We start from the raw sequence: 24,653 nt of genomic DNA, 5'->3' as shown, positions 1-24,653 counted from the left end.
TAAAACTCAGCTGTCTTGCCTGGCTGCTGCCTCTAAACATATCATTATTAGTAACAGTAAATCCTAAATTTAATATTTAGGATTTACTGTTACTTTTGCATATGGTGGTTGTTGCTTTGGTTTCCCTAATGTGTTGTTTTTTGCCTGTTTTTTTTCAGCAGGCGGTGAAGCAGATTTTCAGTGTCTTATCTCTCTATCTATCTCCTCTTCTCTTCTTCTGTTAGGTCTCTTCCCAACATTTCTTTCCTTTTTCTTTCGCTTTCCCGTCCCCAGTCCTGTCTGTTCTGACTGTAATAACTGACAATGAAACAAAATCCTAATAAAAATCCAGTGAACTATGACTATCAGTATAGACTACCAGTATAGCTAAAAGCCGTAATGGTCCACTTGGAAAAGTAAATCTGTTCTTGGCCAAAAAATTAATCAATTTCTCTGTCCACCTCTTCTCAAACTTACATTCATCTACACTATTAATTTCACGCATTATCACACTCTAAAACTTACATTTTACACAAAACACATTACATTATATAGAATGGAATAACGTTACTATTTAATAACCTAAATAGTAATTTTAAACGTAACTTTAAAGTAAAGTGTTTTACATCCTTTAATCATACAGACAAAAACAATATTATTATTTGTATACTACTAGAATGGATTTTGTAATTCCTTAATTTCACGTTGTTTACAAGGGTGGTTCTGTTGGTGGTCTCGTCCTATCTCTGCCGTCGCTCAAGGAGGACTGTCTAATTGTTGGGGTTTGCACTATAGTATTGTAAGGGCAGCTTGCCCTATTTAGAAAAAAAAACTTACTGAATGAGAAGCTGTTATTCAGAATAGTACATTTTAATATCAGCGCTGACTGCTGATACGGATGCTTTTATTTTTTTAAGCATGGATTTTAAGCATGAACTTCCTGCTGCTTGAAAAGTGAGGTATTTATAGGTGGAGGCGCAGCAGCAGCGCTCCAGAGCTCCTGGTTCCGCACTCCTCTGTACTTGCCATCATGCTGAAGACTGCTGTTTTCGTCTTTATCGCGTGCTGCGCGCTTTCAGGTAAGACCCGAAGCAATACTGATATTAAAATAAACGAGTGCATACATTTAAAAGAAAGACATAAGTCACGTCAGGTCTCTCTGTTAGTTTTGTACTTAAGCGCCACAGTAACTGTTTAGAGTATACAAAGATACTGTCTTACTTAATATAAAAACAAAAAGGCTCAAAATGACGCTCTCTCTGTGTGTGCTTACCTACGGAGGTTGTCATGAAATACAATTTATGTGAAACTGTACTTCACAGGGACTTCCTGCATTGTGGGGGGGAGAGAAATTTCCACAGTCTTTCGATATTGTTGCAAGACCGAGTCACATGTCTGCTGACAGATGAGAGCTGTTGATTTAGAACATATGATTTCCGCAACCGAATACATACCTTAAAATCTACCTTAAAGTTTAAAACTCCAATAATCGTATTTTATTGATTGATTGATTTGTAATAAAATTATTTTGTTTAGTGTTAAGCCGCCGTTTATACTGATATCGAGTCAATTTATATATAAGCACATTTAAAAACAACTCAGGTTGACCAAAGTGCTGTACAGACTAATAATACAGAGCAGAAAGGGAAAAAAAAAACATACACACACATTTCCATCATAGAAGCTTTGAGTAATCCCACTGTACTCTACTCAAACTACTGTTATATGGTCCCATCAAACAGTAGTTTGAGCAGCTGGTAACGAAAGCACATTGGAACTTCATTTCATTAATTTTATTGATAAAATTACTGTGTGAATAAATACATAGCCAGAAATTATTTAAGCAATAATTTAAGCAATTTATGTTTTCTAACCAAAGCCCAAAGTAACTAAAAGTCAGCTAATACAGCAACAGTAAAGTAAGAGTTCATTTAGTCTGGAATTAGTATGAATGCTGAAAAGGATTCTTTGTTTCTTTGTCCCACAAGCGCTGTCATTGGCTGGAGACACAAATAAATCAAAACCTTCAGCAACTGTCGCCCCTGCAAGTCAATTTGACAGCTCATCTCAGCAACCATCTCCCGGTACAAACACCACCACCACCACCATGAACCCTCCAACCACCACCAGCAAGCCTCCAAAGACCACCACCAAGAAGGCTCCAACCACCACCAGCAAGCCTCCAAAGACCACCACCAAGAAGGCTCCAACCACCACCAGCAAGCCTCCAAAGACCACCACCAAGAAGCCTCCAACCACGACTCCCACGGTTTCACCCACACCTACTCCCTCTGCTGGCTTGACCGTAGGATACTACAATATCCCAAAAAACAAAAATGAGACCTGCCTGAAGGCTCAGATGGCGCTGCAGATCCGAAAACTATCAGCAAATGTAGGTTTCTTAATATCGACGGTCTACCTTTTTTGTTTTCTTTTTGTTTTGTTTTGTGGTATGTAAATTAGTCATATAGATATTCCATTAGCAATACATCCTAATGAGTCCAGTCCAGCACGAGGCTCTGACTCAGCTTTCAGTGACTTTAGTTGTCAGCATCCTGTCTTCAGGAAGAGAGAATTTGCTATCATGCAAGTTTTGATTTCCTCATTTAGTTACTGTAAATGGTTAAATATTGCCAGTGTTTGTGTCACAAGACAATCGGGTAACTTACATGACCCATGAACTAGAGTTTCTTTAAAGAAAGTCTGCTGCTGCCTTGGTATCTTAAACAAAGTGTCTTGTTCTTCTCTGTTTATTTCCAGACAACCTTCATTGTTCAGCCAAATCTAACCCGTACAAGTGGAAGTTGCAAAGAAAACAGCGCCAACCTTCGGATTTCCTTTAAAGAGGGCTTCATTAACTTCAACTTCACCAAGGTACTTGGTGAACTCTTTTCCCAAAAGCTGTGACATATACAGCATTATAAGAGGTGGTGAGGTCAGCCAATCATTCATCTTAACCTGAAATTATCACAGTTACCCTATCCTGCATGTTTATGACAATGAGATTAAACCTCTGACATCCAACTCATGACAACCCTAACTTTGCAATCTTGGGATAAAATAAACAGATAGATATTTTATTGATCTCAACTATAGACAATCAGAATGTGTCATTTCTCTTTTTATTAAACTGAGCTCTGAGTTTCAGGAAACAAAGTAAATAATCATTCTAACGTCAAACAATCACACTTCCAAAAAAGTCTGTTCCACATTTCTCCAAGATGTAGGATTAGGGTTGGCACCTCAGAGTGTTAACAATTTCCTTGACGAGTAAATCTATGTAAGCTGGAAATACTAGTCAAGCGAAGTAAATTGCAGAAGTGTTAAAAGAGAAGTAGCCCATAGGGAAACTACAGCAGGCGGCTTCGCCCTACTGCATCCATGTGATTCACTCTGTGGTTTTCTAAGTGATAGTCTATCTGAACACTTAAAGTGTTTATGTCAAATAAAAAACACAACCGAGGTGCAATTATACCAACAACTGCAGCCTGGTCATCCTTATGTCATATTTATTATGAACAAAAATTAATCGATTTGAATTTATTATCCCAGAGAGTTGGTTCTGTTCACTTGAACATTGTGTTTCCAGTGAGAGAAATGTTTCGAAATGTTTCGCACTCATCCAAGTGACTTCCTCTGTCCCACTACTCCCATACAATGTGCGCACACGAAAAGAATCAACTCTCTGGGATTTCCTTTGCTGGAGGTTTGAGCGTGCATCAGTTATCATTTTCAAAGATGCAGTATGGATTCTTTGCCAGAAAAGAAATAAAGAGCAATAGAAGGAAACATTTGTAATTAGTTTGCCTCCAATATAAATGTTAGCTTAGTAGAAGTGCATGCTGCTCCTGATGGCAACTTTACTGTAAGTATAAAAAGATCAAACACCTTTTAATAAAAAGCCCTACTTGTGAACTGGTCTCAATAATATCACAATAAAGAAAGACACACTGCTGACAATCAGCTTTCAGTTTTCAGAGTCGAAGCTGACCCAGGCTTCTGGGACTCAGGTTTACTTTCATTTTCTCTCTTTTTTTTAAAGTGAGGTTTTTTTTTAATTCCGTATTCTGTTCTGTAATGGAGTATCTACTGCAGTAGTAATATAATATACTATAATATAGTGCTATCATATTAAATATTAGATTGTAGTGGTAAAAGTAGTACTTGTGATTAGCCTGGCTAACCAGATTTTAAATAGAAAAGCTCGAACACGACAGCCAGGAATAGTAGATTGCTTTGTTATGTCGGCTGGTCTCAAGCATATGTCCAGGGTTAAGAGGAAAACAGTAATACATTGTCAAACTGGTCAGATGGGCTGTTTTCTACTTCACACTTCAAGTTCAAAAGCAGCATGTGTACGTGCTGAAACCTGTTTATCTGTTGTAAATAAGCACAGAAACCCTCTGACCCAGAAAAATGTTCAGTGTTTGGATTCAGTAATTCAGTGGATTCAGCAAGATGTCACATTCGCACACAGCAAAGATTTCAGTGTTACATTGTAAAAGGTTCCCTGTTTTTTATAATTCTTCAGAATGTTCCTAACAACACCGTCTACGTTGATGCCGTGTCTTTCAGCCTGAACTACCCTTTAATCCCAGGAGGTAAGTCAAAGTTTATTTCCTAACTAAAATTTTCACGGATGAAAGTTTGGACTCACTGGATGTCCCCTGATACTTTAGCTACAAGTAAATGCTGCACATGGATGGTAAATACAGAAAGAACACAAGCATTTTAGTGCCTGCAGCTTCGTTGTTTGCGTGCCTGCTCAACAATATACAGACGAGACCTGTGGAGTTACTGTTAAGCATGTCATGCTGGTAACAGTCAGCCTACTTTCAGTGTAATACTGTTTACCTCGTTTGGTGATGATGATACTTGATCATCAGTCTGCCTTTGTAAAAATTGTCTTTTTATTTCACACTTGCAGCTACAACTCACAAGGCCATCAACAAGTCAGTCCATCTGTTCCCTGCACAGATTGGACACTCCTACTCCTGCAGGGCTGATTCTATTTACATGGGCTACAACCTGTCCCTGGATGTAACTTCTGACAGAATGCAAGCCTTCAATCTGACCAACAACAACTTTGGCGATCGTAAGTGTCCCTATGAAGAACAATTAATCATTAAACCATTCTATCAATCTTAAAAACATTGTTAGAGCGAATATCGGGGTGGCTGTAGCTCAGAGGGTACAGCTGCTTAGCTACTAAACAGGAGGTTGGTGGTTTGATCCCTGGTTGCTCCAGTCTGCATGCTAGATATCCTTGGGCAAGATGCTAACCCCAAGTTGCTCTCTATTCATTGCAATGTGTGAATGTTAGATAGTAAGCACTTAGGTATACAAAGCATAGAAACTGCTAGTGTGAATGAGGCAAGATGTATAAAGTTCTCTGATAGAGTAGAAAAGCGCTATATAGGAACCAGTACATTTACCATAATGGAAGCAAGAAGTGTCCATCGAAATGGTTTTGGAAGTACTCTAGTCTAAATGTATTCCATTCCAAGTCAAAAAGTTGTAGTCTGTTATTGTCATTCGTTCTAACGAAGTCACGCAGTAGGTTTGGAATTATTTTATGTCTTATAGCAAAGTGTAACTTTCAGACTTAAAACACTATGTTTAATGGGAATTTAAACTTTAAAGATCGTATTTGAATAATATTCTCCAAATAATATTTTACCAAATGATGTGTGTGACGTATATGATCAGCATACAAAAAAGTGTATAAAGTTACAAACCAAGGTCCTGAAGCTAAAGCGGGGAAGCAGTGATTATTCATTGCTGCATCACTAATAGTCCTTAAAAACATGTAACACACAACACACGGGGTTGAAATTTTAAAAATCTGATACTTCCTCATGAGTGGCTGTCATCATTGGAGTTTCCAACAGTGGAAACTAAAGCAGCTGGGTGAGACAGGTGACAGCTTGACAGTGGACTGCTCTGCAATGTGGCTCAGGATGAACAGGTTTAACTACAGTCCTAAGCAGATTTCACAGAATAGTTACATTTCATGGAACATATTCGTGCTACATAGTCTTTGTCAGTTGTTGGACTGCAGAGTAAAATTTAGCCTGAAGAGACAGTTTGACTGAACTCTGTTACGGACATCCACAATCTTCCAAAAGTGACATTTGACATTTTATCAGTTCTTAAAAAAGTGATATGCTGTTTAAATGAGAGTGTGTGTTTTCCAGCTGACCACTGTCCTGCGGACCAGCCTAGTTACAAGGTTGCCATTGGAGTGGGAGTGGCACTGCTGGTGCTCATCGTGGTGGTGGTAGTGGCCTATCTGGTGAGCCGCAAGAGGAGGACCGATGGCTACCAATCCCTGTGAGGGGGGCTGGCCAGAAATGGACAAGCAGTCACTGAGACCTTCTTAGGTGGATGGAGGGGATCTTTACTGAAACCTGTCATTTCTGTCCTTGTCTCCTAATTTATCTGGTTGATGGTTAGTTACAGTTCTCATTCAGAGGTTCCTGCGTACGTGTGCCACTTTAAACAGCTTCATTGTACGATTTGAGAATATAAAGGGTTTTAAATTTAGTTTTAAAAGATTTAAATGTAGATCAGTTTTAATAACAAATGCATACTGGTTTTCATTTTATTGTCACAGCCACACACTCTACACTCTATAAAGTCAGGTTTTGAAACGCCAGTATGACAAGTCGAGCGCTTACTTTGTAATTTAATGCCAGTTGCTAGGATGTTTAATTGTGTCATTATGGTACATAAGCAGTGTTTGGATAACAGAGTTGTATTGCTCATTACTGACAACAGCGGCCCCCCTTATGAGTCATAATCCAACTGTTGCTATCACTTAACTCAAGAGTTATGAAGTAAAAGTCATTTTTAATAATCTTTTCTTTTAAAATTAGGAGCAGCCTAATTTTAAAAGCATTACTGATTTTTTTTTAACTGTTACAGGATGTTGTATTAAATGTTTGTTTTGTTTTTTTTAATCACATCTTATATGCTCTTAATTTTATTTTCATAAAAAGGGAGGTGATGGTTACACTGTGTTTGGATCATTAGCTATCATCAGCTGAAGGGATCATCAGTTATTGCACTGATCGTTGTCTCAGCCTACTGTCTTTGCCTTTGTCAAACTGGAGTGGAGTGGAGCCTCCATGTGGGTCAATAATGACTTTAGTCTAATCCTGATAAGATTTTTAATGGCTCACGCACGTTTTCTTTGGTGTTTATGCTGAATAAACAACAATGACACAAGGGAACCAATGATTGGCAGTAGGGAACTATGCAGTTTAAACAACAGTAACTTAAAGTAAGCTGTTCATTTGCATTTTGGGATAAATTTGTGTTTTCTAATTTGGATGGTTTAATGTGGCTTGCAGTCTGAAGTGCTCAAAGTGGTCAGTAAGAGTAGAGAAATATGTAAATGACCGCCCATTTAAATTTTAGAGCGTATAAATGTTGAACAGCAGATTGTTTTGTTTAAAATTCCTGCAACACAAAAAAGTGAGAGGACATTTGAACCTACTCAATCTATATTTGTTTGGAGTTTTTTAAAAAAGAAAGAAAGCAAAAGAATGTCAGTGCTATTACATTTAACTTTTAAAATGCACAAGCTAAATTTCTCTGTAGTTTTGAAGTAAAAAGCTCAGAGAGATGTCTCAAGAACTGAACATAAACGCAACCAAAACCTTCTGCGTGCCACTGAAGCATCAAACTGTACCAACAAAGGAGTTTCTCTCCTGGTGTCAAATGTATTTGTGTGAACCAACTCTTCAGGAATACTTTGATTCTTCGTGTGCTTTTGTTGATGTAATAAAAAAGGGACGTTGTGATGTTATAACTGTGTCAGTGACTGGCAGCTCCACTCTTACTGTCAGGGCTGACAGAGGCTGTGAAATGAAGACATCAGCAGAAAAGTTGGACTTTACTGTTGTGCACAGCATGTGAGCACTTTGTACCTAATTTTTCCACCCTTTTCCAATAAAAATGATTATATTATTTCTAAATGTGTGTCTGTGCTGATGGTATCACAAAACTGTAGAGGCCATAGCAGCCGTGGCAGTCTGTCATGAAACAACTGCATTTTCCATATTACGACGTTTTTTCCCCTCAAAAAAAATCCCTGATCTTTTCCTTTCTTATTGTGGCCCTACTGCTGTTCGTAGAAAATCATATCTACAAAAGCCCCGAATTAGTGTTGGAGAGAGAGAAGGAGCATCGTCAAACCAAAAACAGGCCGGTAAACCAGAGTAGCTGAACTCACAATAAGCAAGAATGGCAAACTTTAGCTTTCTTATGTTGTTTTTGTATTATTTTCGGTCAGGTAGTCGAACAACCCAAACATATCAGCAGCGCTAAATACGTGTCATGATCCAAACACTGGGAAAACTGCACTTGGACTCGGAGGTCATCCTCTTGCCCCGCCCCCAAGAGGATACAGCAGCGGACACGGGCTCGTGCCAAATACCCATTGTCTGCCAAAAAGTAATTTCCAGTGTTTACAGGTGTTTTTATTGTATTTAATGTCTTCACTTATATTGGTAAACAGACTAAAGTGAACAGGATTTACAAAGAAGTTATATGGTAAGATCTTACTCATCAGCTTGTTTGCTCGCTGCACATTTTATACATATCTCTGTACATTGTTACCTGTATATACGAACTTCAGTTGCTTATGTATATAGGACCACTTCGTGCCTTCCTTTTATATTTTATATTCCCCTTGCTATAAGAGCTCTGTAACACCCATATTTATCATCCGTGGGATAATAAAGGTTTATTCTATTCTATACTATGTAAAATGTGAAAATTATCTCTTTTTCAAGTATCTTTATGACTCTGTGTTATTATACCTACATTATAAGCAATCTAGTCCTTTTTAGCTATTTAAAATATGTTTACAGAACTATTGTTATATTTGTTGTAATGTGTGCAGTCCTCTTGGCCACCTTAAAAAAAGACATTTTTAATGTCAACAAGATTTTTTTTACACAGAGGATATTTAAACTTTGCCAAAAGACTGACAGCGGCTTCTAACAGGAATGTTGTTTGTGGCTCAAGGTGACTTGACATCATTCACGATGGATACATTTGACAGATATTTCACATATTGTAGGCCCAAAAAATATTTAAAGCAGTTTAAATACAGGAAATCACTTTTTGACACTACACCCCGATAGAGGAGTGGCTGGGTCGAACTTCCCCACTAAAGCCCGAGGTCAGCACATAAACGAGGGAAACTGTCTGGACGAAGTTGCAGCGGATCTTGCGATCATGGCAGGTAAAATATCGGTTAAGAACAAATAATTCAAATCTAAACGATGGTGTATTAGCGCTACATTAGAAAAAAAAAGTATTATTGACATATTATCGACATTTGTAGAGTTGTTGTAACTGTAGCCTCCACAAAAAACAACAACACTGATCAGCCGTCTTGTGATACGTCATCCATCCTGTTTACACGCGGGTGTGACCATCATTTGTTCAAATCCGCTTTTCTAGGTTTTTGTGGGTTTTGCTTCTAATCAGATGCAGCTTTCCGCGCTATCTTTTCAGCGCCCTTCTACTGATCACCACACTGTGTCAATGAGCTAAACAACTAAACAACTGTAATCTCCACATTCTCTCGAATTTCGACTTTATTCTCAGGAGGAGCAATAAAAAATTTTTCTTAATACTCAACGACCTTATTTCTCGGTGCTAAATTTACGATGTCCCCGTTTTGGTTTAAGGGGAAATGAGAGAGCAGCAGTGCGTCTGATAAAATCCAGATGTTGTTATTGATAACTGAGGCATGTTTGCCATCGAGCTGCTTCTGCTAATCCCGACACACGCCTGCTGTTAGTGAGCAGAGAAACAACAAATACCCTCAGGGCTGTTATTACGGTACAGCACGACCCCATTATGTAATCTCCCTTTTACTGTCACCCTCGGAGATCCTGGACTCTGAGTAAACACAGTTATAATGTTAAACGAAAACTTATATGAATACCGCTGTGATTTGCAGTTTAGCAGCATAGTTTGGATACTGAGCTGAGTCAAAACTGTGCAGCAGTAACAGAGATCCTTTCACTGCTGCTTTCAGAAGAAGCACCAGTTGTGGAAGAAGACATCGGCCCAGCACACAGTCCTCTGGTCACAGTCACCTTCCAGAAAAACATCCACAGGAAAGAGAAGTACCTGGAAGCTGAACCCAAAGCTCTGGGGGTATGTTGTGTGTGTGTGTGTGTGTGTGTGTGTGTGTGTGTGTGTGTGTGTGTTCTATACACACTATATTGCCAAAAGTACTCACTCACCTGTCCAGATCATTAAATTCAGCTGTTCTAGGTTTATTTTCTGACATTTTTTCCTGACTTTACTTCAGATCACTCAGATCAGCCTCAGTGTTTTCACGATGCTCAGCACCATTGTGCTTCTGATTAACCGGAATGATACGTACGCTGTTATACCTTTCTTCATCTCATCTCTCCTGGTAAGTTTGCAAACACTTCACACACAGCATTAGACGAGCAGAGAAACTATATAAGACAAGAAAACTTGCATTCTTCATAACTACTTGCATCCCAAGTCCAGCTAGAATCTAAAAGACACGAAATGTTTTCAAATAGTGACATCTTTGCTGCAGGACAATCACTGATCTGCACAATGACACCGACACTTAACAACCTTGCTTTTATATAAGAATGTAACCCAAAATACTGAGTGCAAATTCTACTCTACTGGAGCACTTAAAGCATTTTATACAACATGTTTCATTCATACAAGCACTTCCTTTCTTGCCTGAGTGCTTTCTAGCTAACAATCACACTCCAATGAATCCACTGGAGAACAACCTGTAGATATCATGCCCAAGGATGCTTTGGAACGCAGACTGGAGCAGCCAGGGATCGAACTTCCAGTTCATAGAAAAGTTGCACTACCTGTTAATTCTGTCAGTTGGTTAATTCCAGACTTGGGCCTAATGTCAGCCTTCTTGTGTGTGGTTTTGTTCTCTGAACAGGTGATAATAGCTGGGAGCATAGCTGTAGCAGCAAAGAATCTTCATCTGCCAACAGTGAGTGTGCACGCAAGTATGCACATACAACATAACAGCTTAAAAAGAGCAACCACAGAGTACAGGAAGATATTTACCATATCAGTTAATGCCACTGTTGAAGTCCCCTGCCACAGAAACAGAACAGTTCTCAGTCTCACTTCCTTTAAGAATCACTGGGCAAGGCTGAATGCAGCTGGTTGTTACACATGTCAAGTGACCTTGTCCCTGACATTTTACTGCCAGGACTGGCAGTGACCAGTACATGCAACAGCACATATGGCCAGGATGTAGAAGCAGTACTTCTCATAATACAGCAGACAGACACCCTGTTAGCTGGAAACACGTGGGAGGAGTGAAACTGACTTTTTATATCAGGATTGAAATTTAAAGTGTTTTTTTATATCTTCTTACACAATGTATGCACGTCTCCAAGCAAATAATTGTATCAGCTGTTTTTCTCAGCTAAGGGCCTGCTTGGTGATGCAGCTTGTGGCATGTGCCGCTTCCATCGTCAATATAGTCTGCACTCTGATTAAGGATAGCACACCCTTTTACTGCTGGCGCTCTTACGGGATGGACTTCGAATACGGTGAAATCTGCCATAAAATTGAGGTGAGTAACAAATGCCTTCTTTATAAGAATATTTAGTTGAACTACATTCATTTTATATTCACATTAGTGGAAGTAAGGGAAGTGTCAAACTAAGAACCATCCATTGTCTTCCATTATTCTAATGCGGGAAAATTCTTGGCAGAGTAGTTGTCTAACAGCTAACAGATCATCTACAGCATAATGATTTCTTTGTAGAGTTCCAGTCAGGTTTGAGAACTCATTAGTAAAGACGCTGGCCTCTGACAGTGGACTCATCTCTGCTTGTCCTGCTAGACCTCAGTGCAGCGTTCAATACTGTTGACCATAATATAACATAATATAACAGAGATTAGAGCATGACATAGGAATTAGAGGTACTGCACTGCATCCATCAGAGTGTGAATGTGTCTGAATGTTAGATAGCTTAGAAAAAGTGAATGGGTGTGATTAGGTGAATGAATTAGTTGTATTCAGCGCTCAGATAGAGTAGAAAAGCGCTATATAAGAACCAGTCCATTTAGGATCGGTTCTGTTTACATTATACATGCTTCCTTTAGGCAATATTATTCTGGGAATCACTTACATTTTCACTGCTATGCAGATAATACCCAGCTCTATCTGTCAGTGAAGCCAGATGACACACATGGCATGGACAACCAAGTTTGGGCATGCGATAACTCGAGAATGAGACAAAGCAGAAGTTTGAAATTAATACTCTAATAAGAATCTCGGACAGATTGAGTTTTATGAAAATCCTGTGAATGCGATAGTGTAGGATTTTTCACAAAGATGGCTTGGTGCATCTACTGGGGTAACTGACAGCCACCAGTATTTTCTCTGTATTATTGTAAGGTCTCTATCTTACATATCACAAGGCCACCTTGAAGCAGCGGCCTTGTGATATGGTGCTATATAATTCAATTTAGTTTTATTTATTTATATAAATATGGAAAAACTGCAATTATAATAAATGTAAACAACATAAATGAAATTGAACTGAAATGAGTGGAAGAGTAATGTGATGGCACTTCACAGTATGCTAAATGCATAGTTGAGCTGAAGAATGACATGAAAGATGTCCATATGTCCTATGTGTGTATCGTGATCTATTTACAGAGAATCAATTCCCACTTTTGTGCTGGAGGTGTGCTCATCCAGGCCACTCTGTTCGCCATCTCTGCTACTTTGGCTGCCTATTGCTGTAAGGTGGTCAACTGTTGTGGGCCACCGTCTAAACTAGTGAGTAGACGCTCATGATCGCAATCGCAGTACACTGTCACATTGTCACATTCATTAATGCCTACACACAGGCATTTGGACATGTGTGGACCCAAACTATACTTAAAGTTTTGAAATACCCTGTTTGTGTGTCTCCAACTAGAGTTTTTAGCTGACAATGTGGCATAATCTTCAAATATTTGGTCAGTCTGTCAAGATAGAGCCTGTTTGCAAAAGTGCTCTGACGTTTTCGAAGACAGTTGTTCCTGCTGCCAGTTAACTTTGCCAACCGTTAACAGTTAGATTTGTGCTCACGATGTTTTAAAATACACAAACAGGGTATTTCAAAACTTTACTTACACTTTAGAGCACGGCCACTTGTTCCATTTGTGGCTTTCAATGCATTCTGGGATACCTGCCCCAAATCCACTTCATGGCAATCGATTATCTAGCCATGATTTTGATGGGTGAGGTTGACAAATAAAATTAATTCATGAACACAGCAGAAGGGTCAGGAGTGCCAACATGACTTAATTAAATAAGCCATTGAATAACTAATTGTGTAATTAATTAATTACAATTGAAAATAACTAAATAAAAAATCTATTAAATCTTTTACATGAAATTAATTGACATGATAATTGATTATTTATATATTTAATTAATGATTTATTTTCAATTATAATTTATTATTTAACCATGGCACTCGAGGCCCTCCATAGTAAATTAATATTTTTTTGTTATCCCATCAAGAATAGGCCACACAATCATTGTTACTAACTTTAGACAGGGCTGATAGAGCTAATGTTATTCAACCTTATTTTCTGTGCCTTTCAGCCAGTGATCACCGTACAAGCCCCTCCCACCCAGGAGTGAAGATGGGACAGGCGCAAAAGACTCACGTACAGCCACGAAAATGCTCCAGTACAGTTAAAACCAAATCAGTATTTTGAGAATAACAATCATGCGTAATGTAAAGGTGTGATAAACTCATTACCACATTAAGTGGCAATTTACCCTCCATTACGTATATATACATATACACATATATACATACATTTACATATATATATATATTCCAAACAGAAAACAGGGGGACTTCCAGGCCAAGGAACAAGGCACATGAGCCAAACAGTTCATGGAGGTTGACCAGGAAAACAGAGACAGAGAAAAAGCAAGAAAATGAGACTTGGTTAATACAACGACTATTAATTTGTGCTTGAAGATGTCCTGTCAGCTGCCTGTTACGGATGCTGTTAACTCTCAGAAACTTGTCCTCTGATTCAGTTGTGTCTTTGGGTCTGCCAGACCTCTTCCTGTCACAGTTTGTTACTGAGTGCCTTTTGATGGTGAAGGAAACTGTACTCACTGACACTTTGACTTTCTTTGCAATTTCTCTGTAGGACAGACCTTGCAATAAATAACTGGAAAAATTGGAGTGGTCTAAACGTTTTCACCGGTAGTGTACATATACAAATAGTTCGCACTTCAGTCACATCGTGGCTGATTTAAAATCCTCTGTGCTAGTGTACAAAAAAAAAAAATTAAAAAAAAATATGGGCCAGACTTATAGCTCAGGGAAGCATAACTAAGATTACACCCCAAACAGTTATTCAATTCAGTTTTATTTACACAGCGCCAAATCACAACAACAGTTGCCTCAAGGTGCTTTATATTGTAAGGCAGACCCTACAATAATACATACAGAATGAATTAGTTATCAGTCATGTATAAAAAGTGAAGATTTTATTCTGCTTTTTAAATAATTAAGAGAAAGTGACAGAAACAAGACAAAAGTTAGGCTGGAGCTCCTGCTATCACTGCGTAAGGGAAAGGCAGGAACATCATGGATATGTTGTCATCACAGGGCTAACACAGAGATTCAACCATTCACACGCCCATGTCCACACTTAGACCCAACTGAGAATCACCAAGTAACTATTCATTAATACATATGTGTGTACTCTGCATGTTCTCCCTGTGTGGTTTTCCTCCCAAAGTCAGACAGACTCCAGCAGACTGGAACGAAGAGAAGACAGCACTAACACTACACCACTCGCACCTAATTCAACACTAATAATAACAACAACAAAAAGAGTGTATCCTGCCTCTTGTCCTATGATTGCATGAGTTGGAGGTTCAAATAGATCGTGGATGAGAGGTTGCTGTATAACTTATGGTGAAACGTGGCTTCTAGTCCAAAGTGCTCTGAGTAGTCAGTAAGACTAGAAAAGCACCACATTAATGCCAGTCCATTGACACAGTTGCCACAAACTGCAGATCATGTTGGAAGCACAGTCCTTTCCACGCAGTGCTCCAGTTCTTCTGACAGTGATGTGATGTCCAGTGAGAAGTAAACTCAAAATTCTTTACAGCTTCCCCTTCTTCATATCTGCAGTTCGTCTGCCCAGTGACTCTGTGGAAGATCAGTACAAAGTAATTAAGCACCTTAAATCTTCAATATTTATTCTTCATTTTATTCCAGATATTATTCCAGATCTACTGGTGTGGTGTACACACACACAAGATTTCTGAAAGGGATGTGACATTTTAAGACCCGACTGTACCTACATATCCAGTCACGTAAATTAGAATGCATACAGTCATTTTCAATTAGGGATCAATAAAAGATCATCTGATCCAAATAATAAAATGCAGAAACAAAGTGTGAAAAACTAAGTACATAGGTAAATAGGCGAGTAGAAGCCAGTACTGCTAAGCTCAAATACACATAATTAACTGATCATCAAGTCTGAGCACCTCTATAAAAACTGAGGTTTTGGCAGTTTCCAGGTCAGAGTAGAAAAGTGTTACGTAGATTACCACTCTGCCATATAGCATCAGCCTTGTGCCAACAAAACAACAAAAAACCAACTTTATTCTGATATTAATTGAATCTAAAATTAACATTGAATTAAGATACTCGTATGCAACAGTGTCAATACCAAGAGTATCATCTTTGCCTCCCGCTGACACACAACTTTAGGCTCACAGCTCCTCCACCCACTGACAGCTGAAGTAGTTAACATGCACAACACTGAGCAACACTTTAGGAGGAATTTTAGAGCTCAGTAAAACTCTCATTTCAACAACACTGAAATATTAAACAGTCATCACAAACGTTAGCCTGGCTGGCACACACATTAACATTATGTTTTTAGCATTAGCAATTACCTGATAGCCACATTAGCCTTCTGCTATCATTAACATTGTGGCCAGCAAACTGCAATTAGATAAAAGATGAATAATAACTGCAGAGCAGATTATGGACACGTGGATAACCAGGCAGGCTGCTGGCTGTGCAGAGCAGAGGGGAGACTGTAGCTGAGCTGAACAGAATGGAGAGTCCAGAGAGTGGAGAGCTAATGCGGGGAATTAAAGATAAATAATAAAAATGTCATAAATTATAAATTTGACTGAACAGCACCAGAGGTGAGGACGCTGTTCAGTGTGCCCACCCTAAAAGGCCCTATATGCATGTGTCATGAAAGTGTCAGGAATGAGAGTGTCCAAGTTGTGAAATCACAACAACCCTAGTCAGCACAGTGATCCCAAGAATCAAGCGCACCAGTGGCCCAAAATCTTGGGCCAGAATTCTTCCACTGCCATGGGAGAGACTGATAATGTCATAAGAAAACGATTACTCTGAGTTGTGGCTGCTAAAAGTTGTTCTACAAGCTACTGAATCATAGAGTGTACTTGGTTTTCACACACTGCTTTGGCATTTTGTCTTAATTTTGCGCATGAAAAGAATAAAATAAAAAACAGAAATCCCGTACAGTGAGACTCCAGTAACCGCCTCTGGCATAATCAATGTGAGCAAAGCTTTTTGTGAAAGGCTTTAGTACAGAACCAACAGGAGACATGCAAATAATAAAAGTGAGTAAGGAACAGAGAGCTTAACATATTCTATCTAAACACACTGAGCATGAGATGCTGTAACTAACTTGGGGTGCAGACAGCGTGACCTCCTCCAGGTCTCCGAAGCAGCCGTGTTTATGTCGGATGAGACTTCCCCACAGCATCGAGCTGTCGCAGGAAGGACACTCTCCCTCAATTGGCAGAAGGTGGGATGACTCAGACCTCAGGAAATATCTGGCAAGGCAGATTACATGACTTCTCATCCGGCAGGAAGGGTGGATACAGCTCAGCTCCTCTGACGCCTCGAAGAGCACAAAAACATTACATTGTTTACATTACATTAAATTCAGCTAAAATTCTAAGTAAAGTTTGAACTATTACTGATTCTGTCACACAAAATAAACTTTCAAGATATTTTCAGGCGAGACCTTGATTTATGAAGACATCACCTGTTTGCAAAAGTGCTGCCACGTTTTCGGAGATGCCTGTCATCCCACCAGCTAGCAGTAGATAGTTGACTGGGAGGCTCACTAGAGCCGGTCTTATGTCAAGATAGTTATCCCCAACAGAAGTTGTTTGTTGGGAGCCCGACTTTGCACACTGTTTTCAACCCCGAGTCGTTTGGACACTCAGTGGAAGTTAAAGTTGAGTTGAATAAAACTCACTCAGAAAACTTAATGTTTGGCTCATTTCAGCGTTTTATTTGTTCCTGAGCAAATGGGCTTGGCTGAGACTAAAGTTAAATAAAACAGAGGAACAGGTCAGGAGCTCTGCTGTAGAGCAGGAAGCTCCACACATTCTCCACTGCATGTTTATTTGAAGAAAAGTCATTAAAGAGGTTTAAATGCTTCTAGATTAAAAAAATACACATCAACAATGTGTTTAGATGGATATGATTTGAAAAACAAGTATCTAAACAATCAAACTATATCTGAGCCATGAGATATTTTGATGAGTTAATCCTGCTGAGCATTAAAGACATCCTGCTGTTTAAACTGAACAGAAAAGCACTGATACTGATCTGTTAGATGACTCTACCTTGACATGCTTCTCACAGAGAAAACACCTGGATGCCTCCTCCTCTTCCTCGTCCTGACACTGTAGCAAGGGTGTCTTTTTGGCTCTTACGGTGCCAAAAGTGATGGGGATATGGAGGGGAGGCTGCAGGCCAGGCTCAAAGTCCATCCTGTACTCCTGTTTGAGCCAGCGGGCTGTTAGCGGCAGTCTGTTCCATGGCGCCACCCTCAGCATGTTGGAGACGACTCGCCAGTGGAATTCCAGGCTCGATTCTTTTCTGGAGCGTCGAGATACATGCGTAAGCCTCCTGGAGGAATGAGGATGCTGCCACGCCCACTCAAACTGGCACACAGAAACAGGACAGTCACAACTTCTGCTTCCTTTGGGATCGTACCGTCCAAGCTAGCCACTCAGGACAGTGTCTAGCTTGGATGGAGCTTGCAAAATATTAATCTGATTTATTTCCCTTCATGGCAGTATTTTCCTCATTTCACTTGGTGCCTAAAACCTTATCTGTTTTCAGTCTGGTTCAATTCTATTTATATAGACAACAGTGCCACTAGGTGCTTTATACTGTACGGTAAAGACTCGCCACCAAGTAAACAGTAAAACCCAACAATCATATGACCCCCTATGAGCAAGCACTTTGCAACAGTGGGAAGGAAAAACTCCCTTTTAAAAGAAAGGAACCTCTGGTAGAACCAGGCTCAGGCATCTGCAATTCCATTAATAAAATATAATGTTTAAAGTATTCTTTAAACATTTCAGAAAGCATTTTCACAGAGCCCACCTTATCAGCTGATCAGCATGTCTCTGGATCGCCCCTCTGCTATCTATGTTTCCACAATGAGAGGATTTCTTCTGTTGCTCATGTTGTTGTGCCAAAACACAATGAACAGAGAAACCAAGTAGTAAAGCTAGCTAACCCTGCTGTCTGGAGCATATTTTTTTATTTTGAATCATATTGTCCCAGCTACAGAAATGAGGCCCTCACTGTCTCATAACACAAGATCAGCCTTTATGAAACTCCAAAACCTCCAAATTTCCACCAACTTTCAAGGCAGCAGAACTACACCTGAGAAGAAGGGAGATGTTGTCTGTTGTGTGTGTGTTTCAGATTTATTGGAAACCCAATTAGGCTGTAACATAAAACAAAAAACTTAGTGTCTCAGAACGCAAACACTATGGTCACTATCTCTTCTATTCTGTGGTTATTCAGGGCAAAGACTAGCCACAGATGATTTTGTGTCAACTGCGACAGTCTTCTGACCACAATCAATCAATTAAGACTAGAGTTGAGTTTCCAGAGTTCATTTAAACTGAACTCTGGAAACATTCAACTAAACTTTAGCTGTTAATGTTTGATCATGAATCTGACCTGTCTAGCGTGCACATGCAGTCATGGTCATGTTTTTCTTTCTGTTAGCTTTAAGGATCATTATAGGAGCTGAACGGTTGAAAATTATGCTCTGTGTTGAAAAATGGGTCTCTATTTGTTTTTAATCACTCCATAAATGTAAAAAATCCTACTATCATCAGGTGAAAAAAATGACAAATGGGAATTTCATCACCTAAAGCCCAGATTGGCAGATTTCTCCTGAAATCCAATGAATTAAATCAACGCAAAGCAAAGCAAATTAATCATCTTAATTTTTATATACTAACATTTGCATGAAATTCCAACTGACAAACTGTAGAAAATCGGACGACTACATGTAAAGAAACAAACTCTGAAAACTGTGCACGCATGAAACTCTGCTCTGGGCTTGGGTGACACTTTATCATAGTCACAATGGAGCTGACCTTTTACACCACAGATTACAGAGTTTTTGATTCATTTCCATCACTTATAGATTGGACAGTGTCCTGATACTTACCCTGAGAGCAGCAATATCAGATGGGAAGCCGTGGATAATGAGGACCATCTCCCTGTAAACAGACGGACACAGTAAATAGTAACTAATGTCCAAGGTGCGGTGTAAAGTACAGTATAAAGTTGCGAGGGCCTACCACGGTCCTCTCCCGCTGGTCCTCTTGGCCCCTCCTCTGTGCCTCCCAGCATTGTGCTGTCCTATCCTTCGCTCTGGGTTCACAGTGAAGCCGATGTAGATACGGCCCTTAAACTTTGGATTGATGCAGTACAGCATATACACCCCGAAGAAACTTTCCACCTCCACTACCATAGTAACAGCATATGCAGACTACTCCCATCACAAGAAGCCCAAGATTGAATCACGACTTTAGACCAGATATCCGTCACAGTGGCTACCATTGGCTACATGCTAAAGTATTAGCTAGCTACAATACACACCAAATAACTCCAAGTATTGTTCAACACTTACGTGACTTTTGCACAAAATCTTTACGTTTTTCAACCACTGTTAGCCACCTTTGACTACTTGGTAGCTTTAAAAAAAAAAGTACATACACATAAACAGCCTCTGTCTTAGTAGTCGAAAAATCTGCCTGATAAAATTAAAAATTCAAAAAAGCGTAACGACGCAGAGTAGCTAACAAAATCATCACATCTTATACAGTCAGTCTATATTAACACATCTATGACTAAAGATGTCTGACACGTGTAGTCTTTTCTGATTTATTAGTCGAAACTGCATAAATTTAGTTTGGCTTTCTGCATAGACCTCTAGTATTATGATTCGCTATTTTAAATAATAGGTCCCGCCTACTGTATGTACGGCCCTCAAATGATTGGGCACCGTCTAATTTGTCACAATGCAATTGGTGTTTCTTTCGTTCTGTTATGATCTCAGCGCCGATGACTGAGGCCAGTAGGACGTCCGCACAGTCACTAAGGAGCGACAGCATCACAGCCTTTGGTAATACTTTCATCTTCAACGATTTAACAGTTGAAGAGCATTTTTCTTTTAAATATACCGAAAATGCACGAGTGAATATAACGCCATTATTTTAAGTGTCAGTTTACATCAGTCATCAGAACCAGTGTGACAACTATAAAGCAGCTGCCGGTCCGGCTAACCACTAACCCTACAATCGGTTTGTTTCCGTTTTATATCATGTAGACATGTCAGTAACAGCTGATCACATCCGGGACAGACTTATCAAAGAGCTGGCGGCAGTGCACGTGGTAGGTTCAAGGCTGTTCATAAGAGTGATATATGTGTGTGTGTGTGTGTGTGTGTGAGAGAGAGAGAGAGAGTGCGCGCGCAGGTCTGTATAATAAGCACATTCAAAGTGCTTTCAGTCGTTAGCAACCAAACCTTAACTTTGAAGTAATATTTTACAGCTACAAGGGCCCAATTGTGGAACAGTGATTAGTTCTGTTGCCTCACAGGAAGAAGGTTCCTGGTTTGAACCCCAGCTGGGTCCTTTCTGTGTGGTATTTGCATGATGCCCATGTGTCTGTGTGATTCCTCTCTGGTTTCCTCCCACATTCAAAAGACATGCCTGTTAGTTTAATTTGTAATTCTAAGTGGGACATAAATGTGAGGGAGAAAAACTGTTTTATGTGTATAGAATAAGGTGCTAAATGTATAAACACTTAAAATGGGTCTTGTTGTTGAAATTGCTTTGACTGGTCAGTAATACTAAAAAAGAGTTATATAAATATGAGTATATTGTATAAAGCTGCAGCTTTCTTTTCCCATAAGCATTTTATTATGTGAGAGCTAACTGCTGAATCTAATTTCATGGGACGGCCAAGTTCCTACGTTCTATTATCTGACATAGAAAACCAACAAGAAATCCCTAAACTGAATAACTTCTAGAATATCTTTTGATTAGTTATGATATCTACAGTACAGGAAACAATTATTTAATCCCCTGCTGCAATTGTAAATGTGATCACTTAGAAAGAAATGAACAGCGTCCAATTTTTGTGGTAGTCTTATTTTAATAGAGAGTGACAGAACAACAACCAAAAAAGAAAAACACATAAAAGTTAGAAACTGATTTGCACGTCATTGAGTGAAATACGTATTTGACCTGCTACAACCCAGAGAAAATTGTGGCTCCCTGTGCCGATGTGGCACATAGATTCAAATGAATAAGTTTCAGATATTCCTGATCTCAACTCTTTTTGTCTTAAAGCACACCTATCTACATAATCAGTTTCTTCAATTCCAACCTCTCCACCATCACATACAAGACAAACGAGCTGTCAAAGCACATCAGAGACAAGATTGTAGACTTGCACAAGACAGGAATGGGCTACAAGACCATAATAATTCAGAAATGGAAGAAATATTAAATGACCACCTACTATCCCGGATTTTATGCTTTATGCAAGATCTTACTAAGATGCAAGATTGGTGAGGATGATAAAGGTTGGGTCAGCCCAAAACTAGACTGGAGGAGTTGATGATTTCAAGGTTAGTTAGGACCAAGGCCACCAAGAACACCACTGGAAAACACGCTATGCTGTAACAGACTCAAATCCAGGCTGAAGAAGTCAGGAAACATCTAAATAATTCAGAGAAGGCTTGAGAGAAAGCGCTGTGATCGGGTGAAACCAAAATGTAGCTCTTTGGCATCAACTCCATTCACCATGTTTGGAAAAAGAAAAACGCTCAGTATGACCCAAAGAACACCAAGCATGGAGGGTGAAACACTATACTTTGATGGTGTTTTGTGTTAAGGCTTCGACATACGGACATCTGCACACTTTCCAGCCCACTTAGACTCCCAAGTATAAGAGATGAAACTGTCGAACCTGAAGTAACTGGTCTGTTTGAAAATGAAAGTACAGTTTAAAAATGTAGGGAGGAAAATTACAGTTGTCAGAAAAATAAATACTCAAGTAAAGTACAGATACGTGAAAATTATACTTAAGTTCAGTACCAAAGTATTTGTACTTCATGTGCAGCACCATGTACCATAAAACATTCAAGATGGGTCTTCCAGCATAACACTAACCCAAACCACACCGCCAACGCAGCAAAGGAGTGGCTAAATAAGAAGCACATTATGGTCATAGAGTGGCCTAGCCAGTCTCCAGGACTCCAATAGAAAATCTGTGGATGGAGCTGAAACTTCACATTTTCAAGCAGCAGCCAACAAACCTAAAGGACTGAGAGTTTCTGTGAAGAGGACTGAGGCAGAATGTCTCATGAGATGTGTGCAAGCCTGGTGACCAACTACAAGCTTTTTTTAGGCAACAAGGGTTTCACCACCACTCACTCATGTTTCACACATGACACACAAATCAATTTATAACTTTTATGTAATGTGTTTTTGCCTGTGTTAAAGTGAAACTACCATAAAAATTCGGAGCTGTAATTATTGACACTATGTTGTAATAATGTGCATTACTGGAATGAAAGAAGGTACTCATACATCAGTGAACTTTTCAGGCAGTTATAATTTACATGCGTTATTTTTATAATGACATATAAACCACTATATTTCAGAGGAAGTGCAGTAAGGTGGGCACACAAAATACACAAATAACTATAAAATCAGAGATCTGGTTGTTGTTGTCCACAGTTGATAGAAATACAACTGGAAGCACAATTTTATTTGGGGAATTCAAAACGGTGTTAATTAAGAATTTTTAAGCCGATAGAATTTGCAGCAGATAATGAGCACATTATTTGGTTATGAAAATGTTAGTTGCAGCATTTGTCTTAAGTAAAGGTACTCACATACTTGATCTCGTGCTTAACCAGGAGGTGGAGGATACATCACCCAACAGATGTGCTGCCAGCTTCAAAGTATTGGTGGTTTCGCCCCAGTTTGAGAACAAACCACTGCTGCAGAGACACAGGTAATAATATGTGTGCCAGTGTGTATGTATGAGGTGCTGATGACAAAACAAAGCTGTGGATGATTTATTTGTTTCTCTGTAACCTTCTTAGGTTAAGAATTAAAAAAGTCTCAAAGGATGAACCTGTGTTATGGCTGCATGTAACAGAAAACTAGGCAAAGAATTTTATATTGTGTCTTTAGACACTTTCTTAATAGTAGCGTATTTTAGTAGCGTATTTTGCTCCAATTACTTTAATTGAATATATGAAAAATGTCAACAATAAAACACTTTGACACAAAGTATTTTTGCAAATACAAAGTGATTCCTAAATGGCTATTAGTGCAAGACTTTGCATGGCTTGAATCCTTTAAAAAAAATTAGGAATTTGAACAGTAAATGAAACAAAAAGAGAAACAAAATTGTATATTTTTGCATCATCGGTATGTACAGAGGAGGTTGGGAGAGAGGTCCAGCATTGTGAGTGTGTAGAGTCATCTTTAAAACACAGTGGAGGCTCTGGTCATGGTTTGGGACTGCGTTTCAGTCAGTGGTGTGGAGCATGGCAATGACCCCACCAGTGCAATTAAATCATACCTGGACAGAAGAACACACAGTGGAGCACTGTCAGTCATGGACTAGCTCGACATTATTGAAGCTGTGTGGGATTATCCTGACACAGAACAGAACAACGGCAAAAACATCCAAAGAAGAGCTTTGAATTTCCTTCATGAAGGAGAACTATTCCTGAAAATGACATGAAGGGGAATAAAGGTGCTCACAAGAAATATTGACTTTCCAGCTGGTTAGAATTGTGCAAATTCAGTTTTTGTCTTAAATGCTGTATTTCAACATATGTCTGCACATTTCCATAAACCACAGCAACTATTTTCTATTTTCCTAGCAAAATATAAAGAAATGAAGTGTAACGCAAGACTTTTGCTCAGATTATACGTCTGTGTGGGTTTCAGTGAAACTCCTTTCTAGCCGTTTCTGCAGCCTAGCTCGTCATGTCACTGTGTTGTGTGTACTGTGTGTTGGCAGGATGGTGAATACTTGTCTCGCCGAGGAGCTGAAAGAGATCCATGCTTTTGAACAGAAGACCCTCACACCAGAACAGTGGAAGAAACAGAACTCACAATGACACACAAACACTGTATCACATTGTTGCCATAAACACTCACTGGATATGTAGAACGCACACACTTCTTAAATTCTCTTTAATTGACTGGCAATAAAACTCTTTGATGCTTC

At 39.2% G+C, this 24,653-nt stretch overlaps 4 protein-coding genes across 5 annotated transcripts; 3 read left to right on the top strand and 1 right to left on the bottom strand.

The window, feature by feature from the left end:
- The first annotated feature begins 908 nt into the window (after positions 1-908).
- Positions 909-7,961, top strand: cd68 (CD68 molecule). Its single transcript, XM_003459713.5, has 6 exons — positions 909-1,058; positions 1,968-2,371; positions 2,740-2,853; positions 4,511-4,580; positions 4,907-5,074; positions 6,177-7,961. Exons 1-6 carry the CDS (start codon positions 1,010-1,012, stop codon positions 6,314-6,316), a joined length of 945 nt encoding a protein of 314 aa, XP_003459761.2. The 5' UTR covers positions 909-1,009; the 3' UTR covers positions 6,317-7,961.
- A 1,120-nt stretch (positions 7,962-9,081) lies between these two features.
- On the top strand, positions 9,082-14,237 carry LOC100706348 (uncharacterized). 2 transcript variants are annotated; one of them, XR_003214464.1, is made up of 8 exons: positions 9,082-9,235; positions 10,040-10,161; positions 10,319-10,426; positions 10,955-11,008; positions 11,453-11,602; positions 12,698-12,820; positions 13,637-13,778; positions 13,886-14,237. XR_003214464.1 is itself a non-coding variant. In XM_003459707.4 (7 exons), the coding sequence occupies exons 1-7, from the start codon at positions 9,229-9,231 to the stop codon at positions 13,673-13,675; spliced, it is 603 nt and encodes a 200-aa protein (XP_003459755.1). In that variant the 5' UTR covers positions 9,082-9,228; the 3' UTR covers positions 13,676-14,237. The 2 variants fall into 2 exon arrangements, 1 of the variants encoding a protein (XP_003459755.1); XM_003459707.4 differs by having other exon boundaries at positions 13,637-14,237.
- A 306-nt stretch (positions 14,238-14,543) lies between these two features.
- slx1b (SLX1 homolog B, structure-specific endonuclease subunit) lies at positions 14,544-20,115 on the bottom strand. Its single transcript, XM_005465380.4, has 5 exons — positions 19,688-20,115; positions 19,555-19,606; positions 17,699-18,019; positions 16,747-16,962; positions 14,544-15,215 (listed from the first exon to the last, which is right to left on the bottom strand). The coding sequence occupies exons 1-5, from the start codon at positions 19,858-19,860 to the stop codon at positions 15,186-15,188; spliced, it is 792 nt and encodes a 263-aa protein (XP_005465437.1). The 5' UTR covers positions 19,861-20,115; the 3' UTR covers positions 14,544-15,185.
- A 249-nt stretch (positions 20,116-20,364) lies between these two features.
- Positions 20,365-24,653, top strand: zgc:112271 (bolA-like protein 2). The gene is made up of 4 exons (XM_003459708.5): positions 20,365-20,514; positions 20,719-20,783; positions 23,323-23,420; positions 24,444-24,653. Exons 1-4 carry the CDS (start codon positions 20,439-20,441, stop codon positions 24,541-24,543), a joined length of 339 nt encoding a protein of 112 aa, XP_003459756.2. The 5' UTR covers positions 20,365-20,438; the 3' UTR covers positions 24,544-24,653.

Source organism: Oreochromis niloticus, linkage group LG3, assembly GCF_001858045.2.
Source record: "Oreochromis niloticus isolate F11D_XX linkage group LG3, O_niloticus_UMD_NMBU, whole genome shotgun sequence".
NCBI classification, from domain to species: domain Eukaryota; kingdom Metazoa; phylum Chordata; class Actinopteri; order Cichliformes; family Cichlidae; genus Oreochromis; species Oreochromis niloticus.
This window is presented reverse-complemented; position numbering and strand designations above follow the sequence as displayed.

What these genes read in the sequence shown, in the direction of transcription:
- cd68 (XM_003459713.5), top strand. Translation starts at nt 1,010, where the DNA reads ATGCTGAAGACTGCTGTTTTCGTCTTTATCGCGTGCTGCGCGCTTTCA. An exon ending in CTACCCTTTAATCCCAGGAG is followed by an intron (nt 4,581 to 4,906) that starts GTAAGTCAAAGT and finishes TCACACTTGCAG; the next exon opens with CTACAACTCACAAGGCCATC. An exon ending in CAACAACAACTTTGGCGATC is followed by an intron (nt 5,075 to 6,176) that starts GTAAGTGTCCCT and finishes TGTGTTTTCCAG; the next exon opens with CTGACCACTGTCCTGCGGAC.
- LOC100706348 (XM_003459707.4), top strand. An exon ending in TCTTCATCTCATCTCTCCTG is followed by an intron (nt 10,427 to 10,954) that starts GTAAGTTTGCAA and finishes TTCTCTGAACAG; the next exon opens with GTGATAATAGCTGGGAGCAT. An exon ending in GTGGGCCACCGTCTAAACTA is followed by an intron (nt 12,821 to 13,636) that starts GTGAGTAGACGC and finishes TGTGCCTTTCAG; the next exon opens with CCAGTGATCACCGTACAAGC.
- slx1b (XM_005465380.4), bottom strand. Translation starts at nt 19,860, where the DNA reads ATGGTAGTGGAGGTGGAAAGTTTCTTCGGGGTGTATATGCTGTACTGC. An exon ending in CTGATATTGCTGCTCTCAGG is followed by an intron (nt 18,020 to 19,554) that starts GTAAGTATCAGG and finishes TCTGTGTGCCAG; the next exon opens with TTTGAGTGGGCGTGGCAGCA. An exon ending in TCTGTGAGAAGCATGTCAAG is followed by an intron (nt 16,963 to 17,698) that starts GTAGAGTCATCT and finishes GTGCTCTTCGAG; the next exon opens with GCGTCAGAGGAGCTGAGCTG.
- zgc:112271 (XM_003459708.5), top strand. Translation starts at nt 20,439, where the DNA reads ATGATCTCAGCGCCGATGACTGAGGCCAGTAGGACGTCCGCACAGTCA. An exon ending in AGCTGGCGGCAGTGCACGTG is followed by an intron (nt 20,784 to 23,322) that starts GTAGGTTCAAGG and finishes GTGCTTAACCAG; the next exon opens with GAGGTGGAGGATACATCACC. An exon ending in CCACTGCTGCAGAGACACAG is followed by an intron (nt 23,421 to 24,443) that starts GTAATAATATGT and finishes GTGTGTTGGCAG; the next exon opens with GATGGTGAATACTTGTCTCG.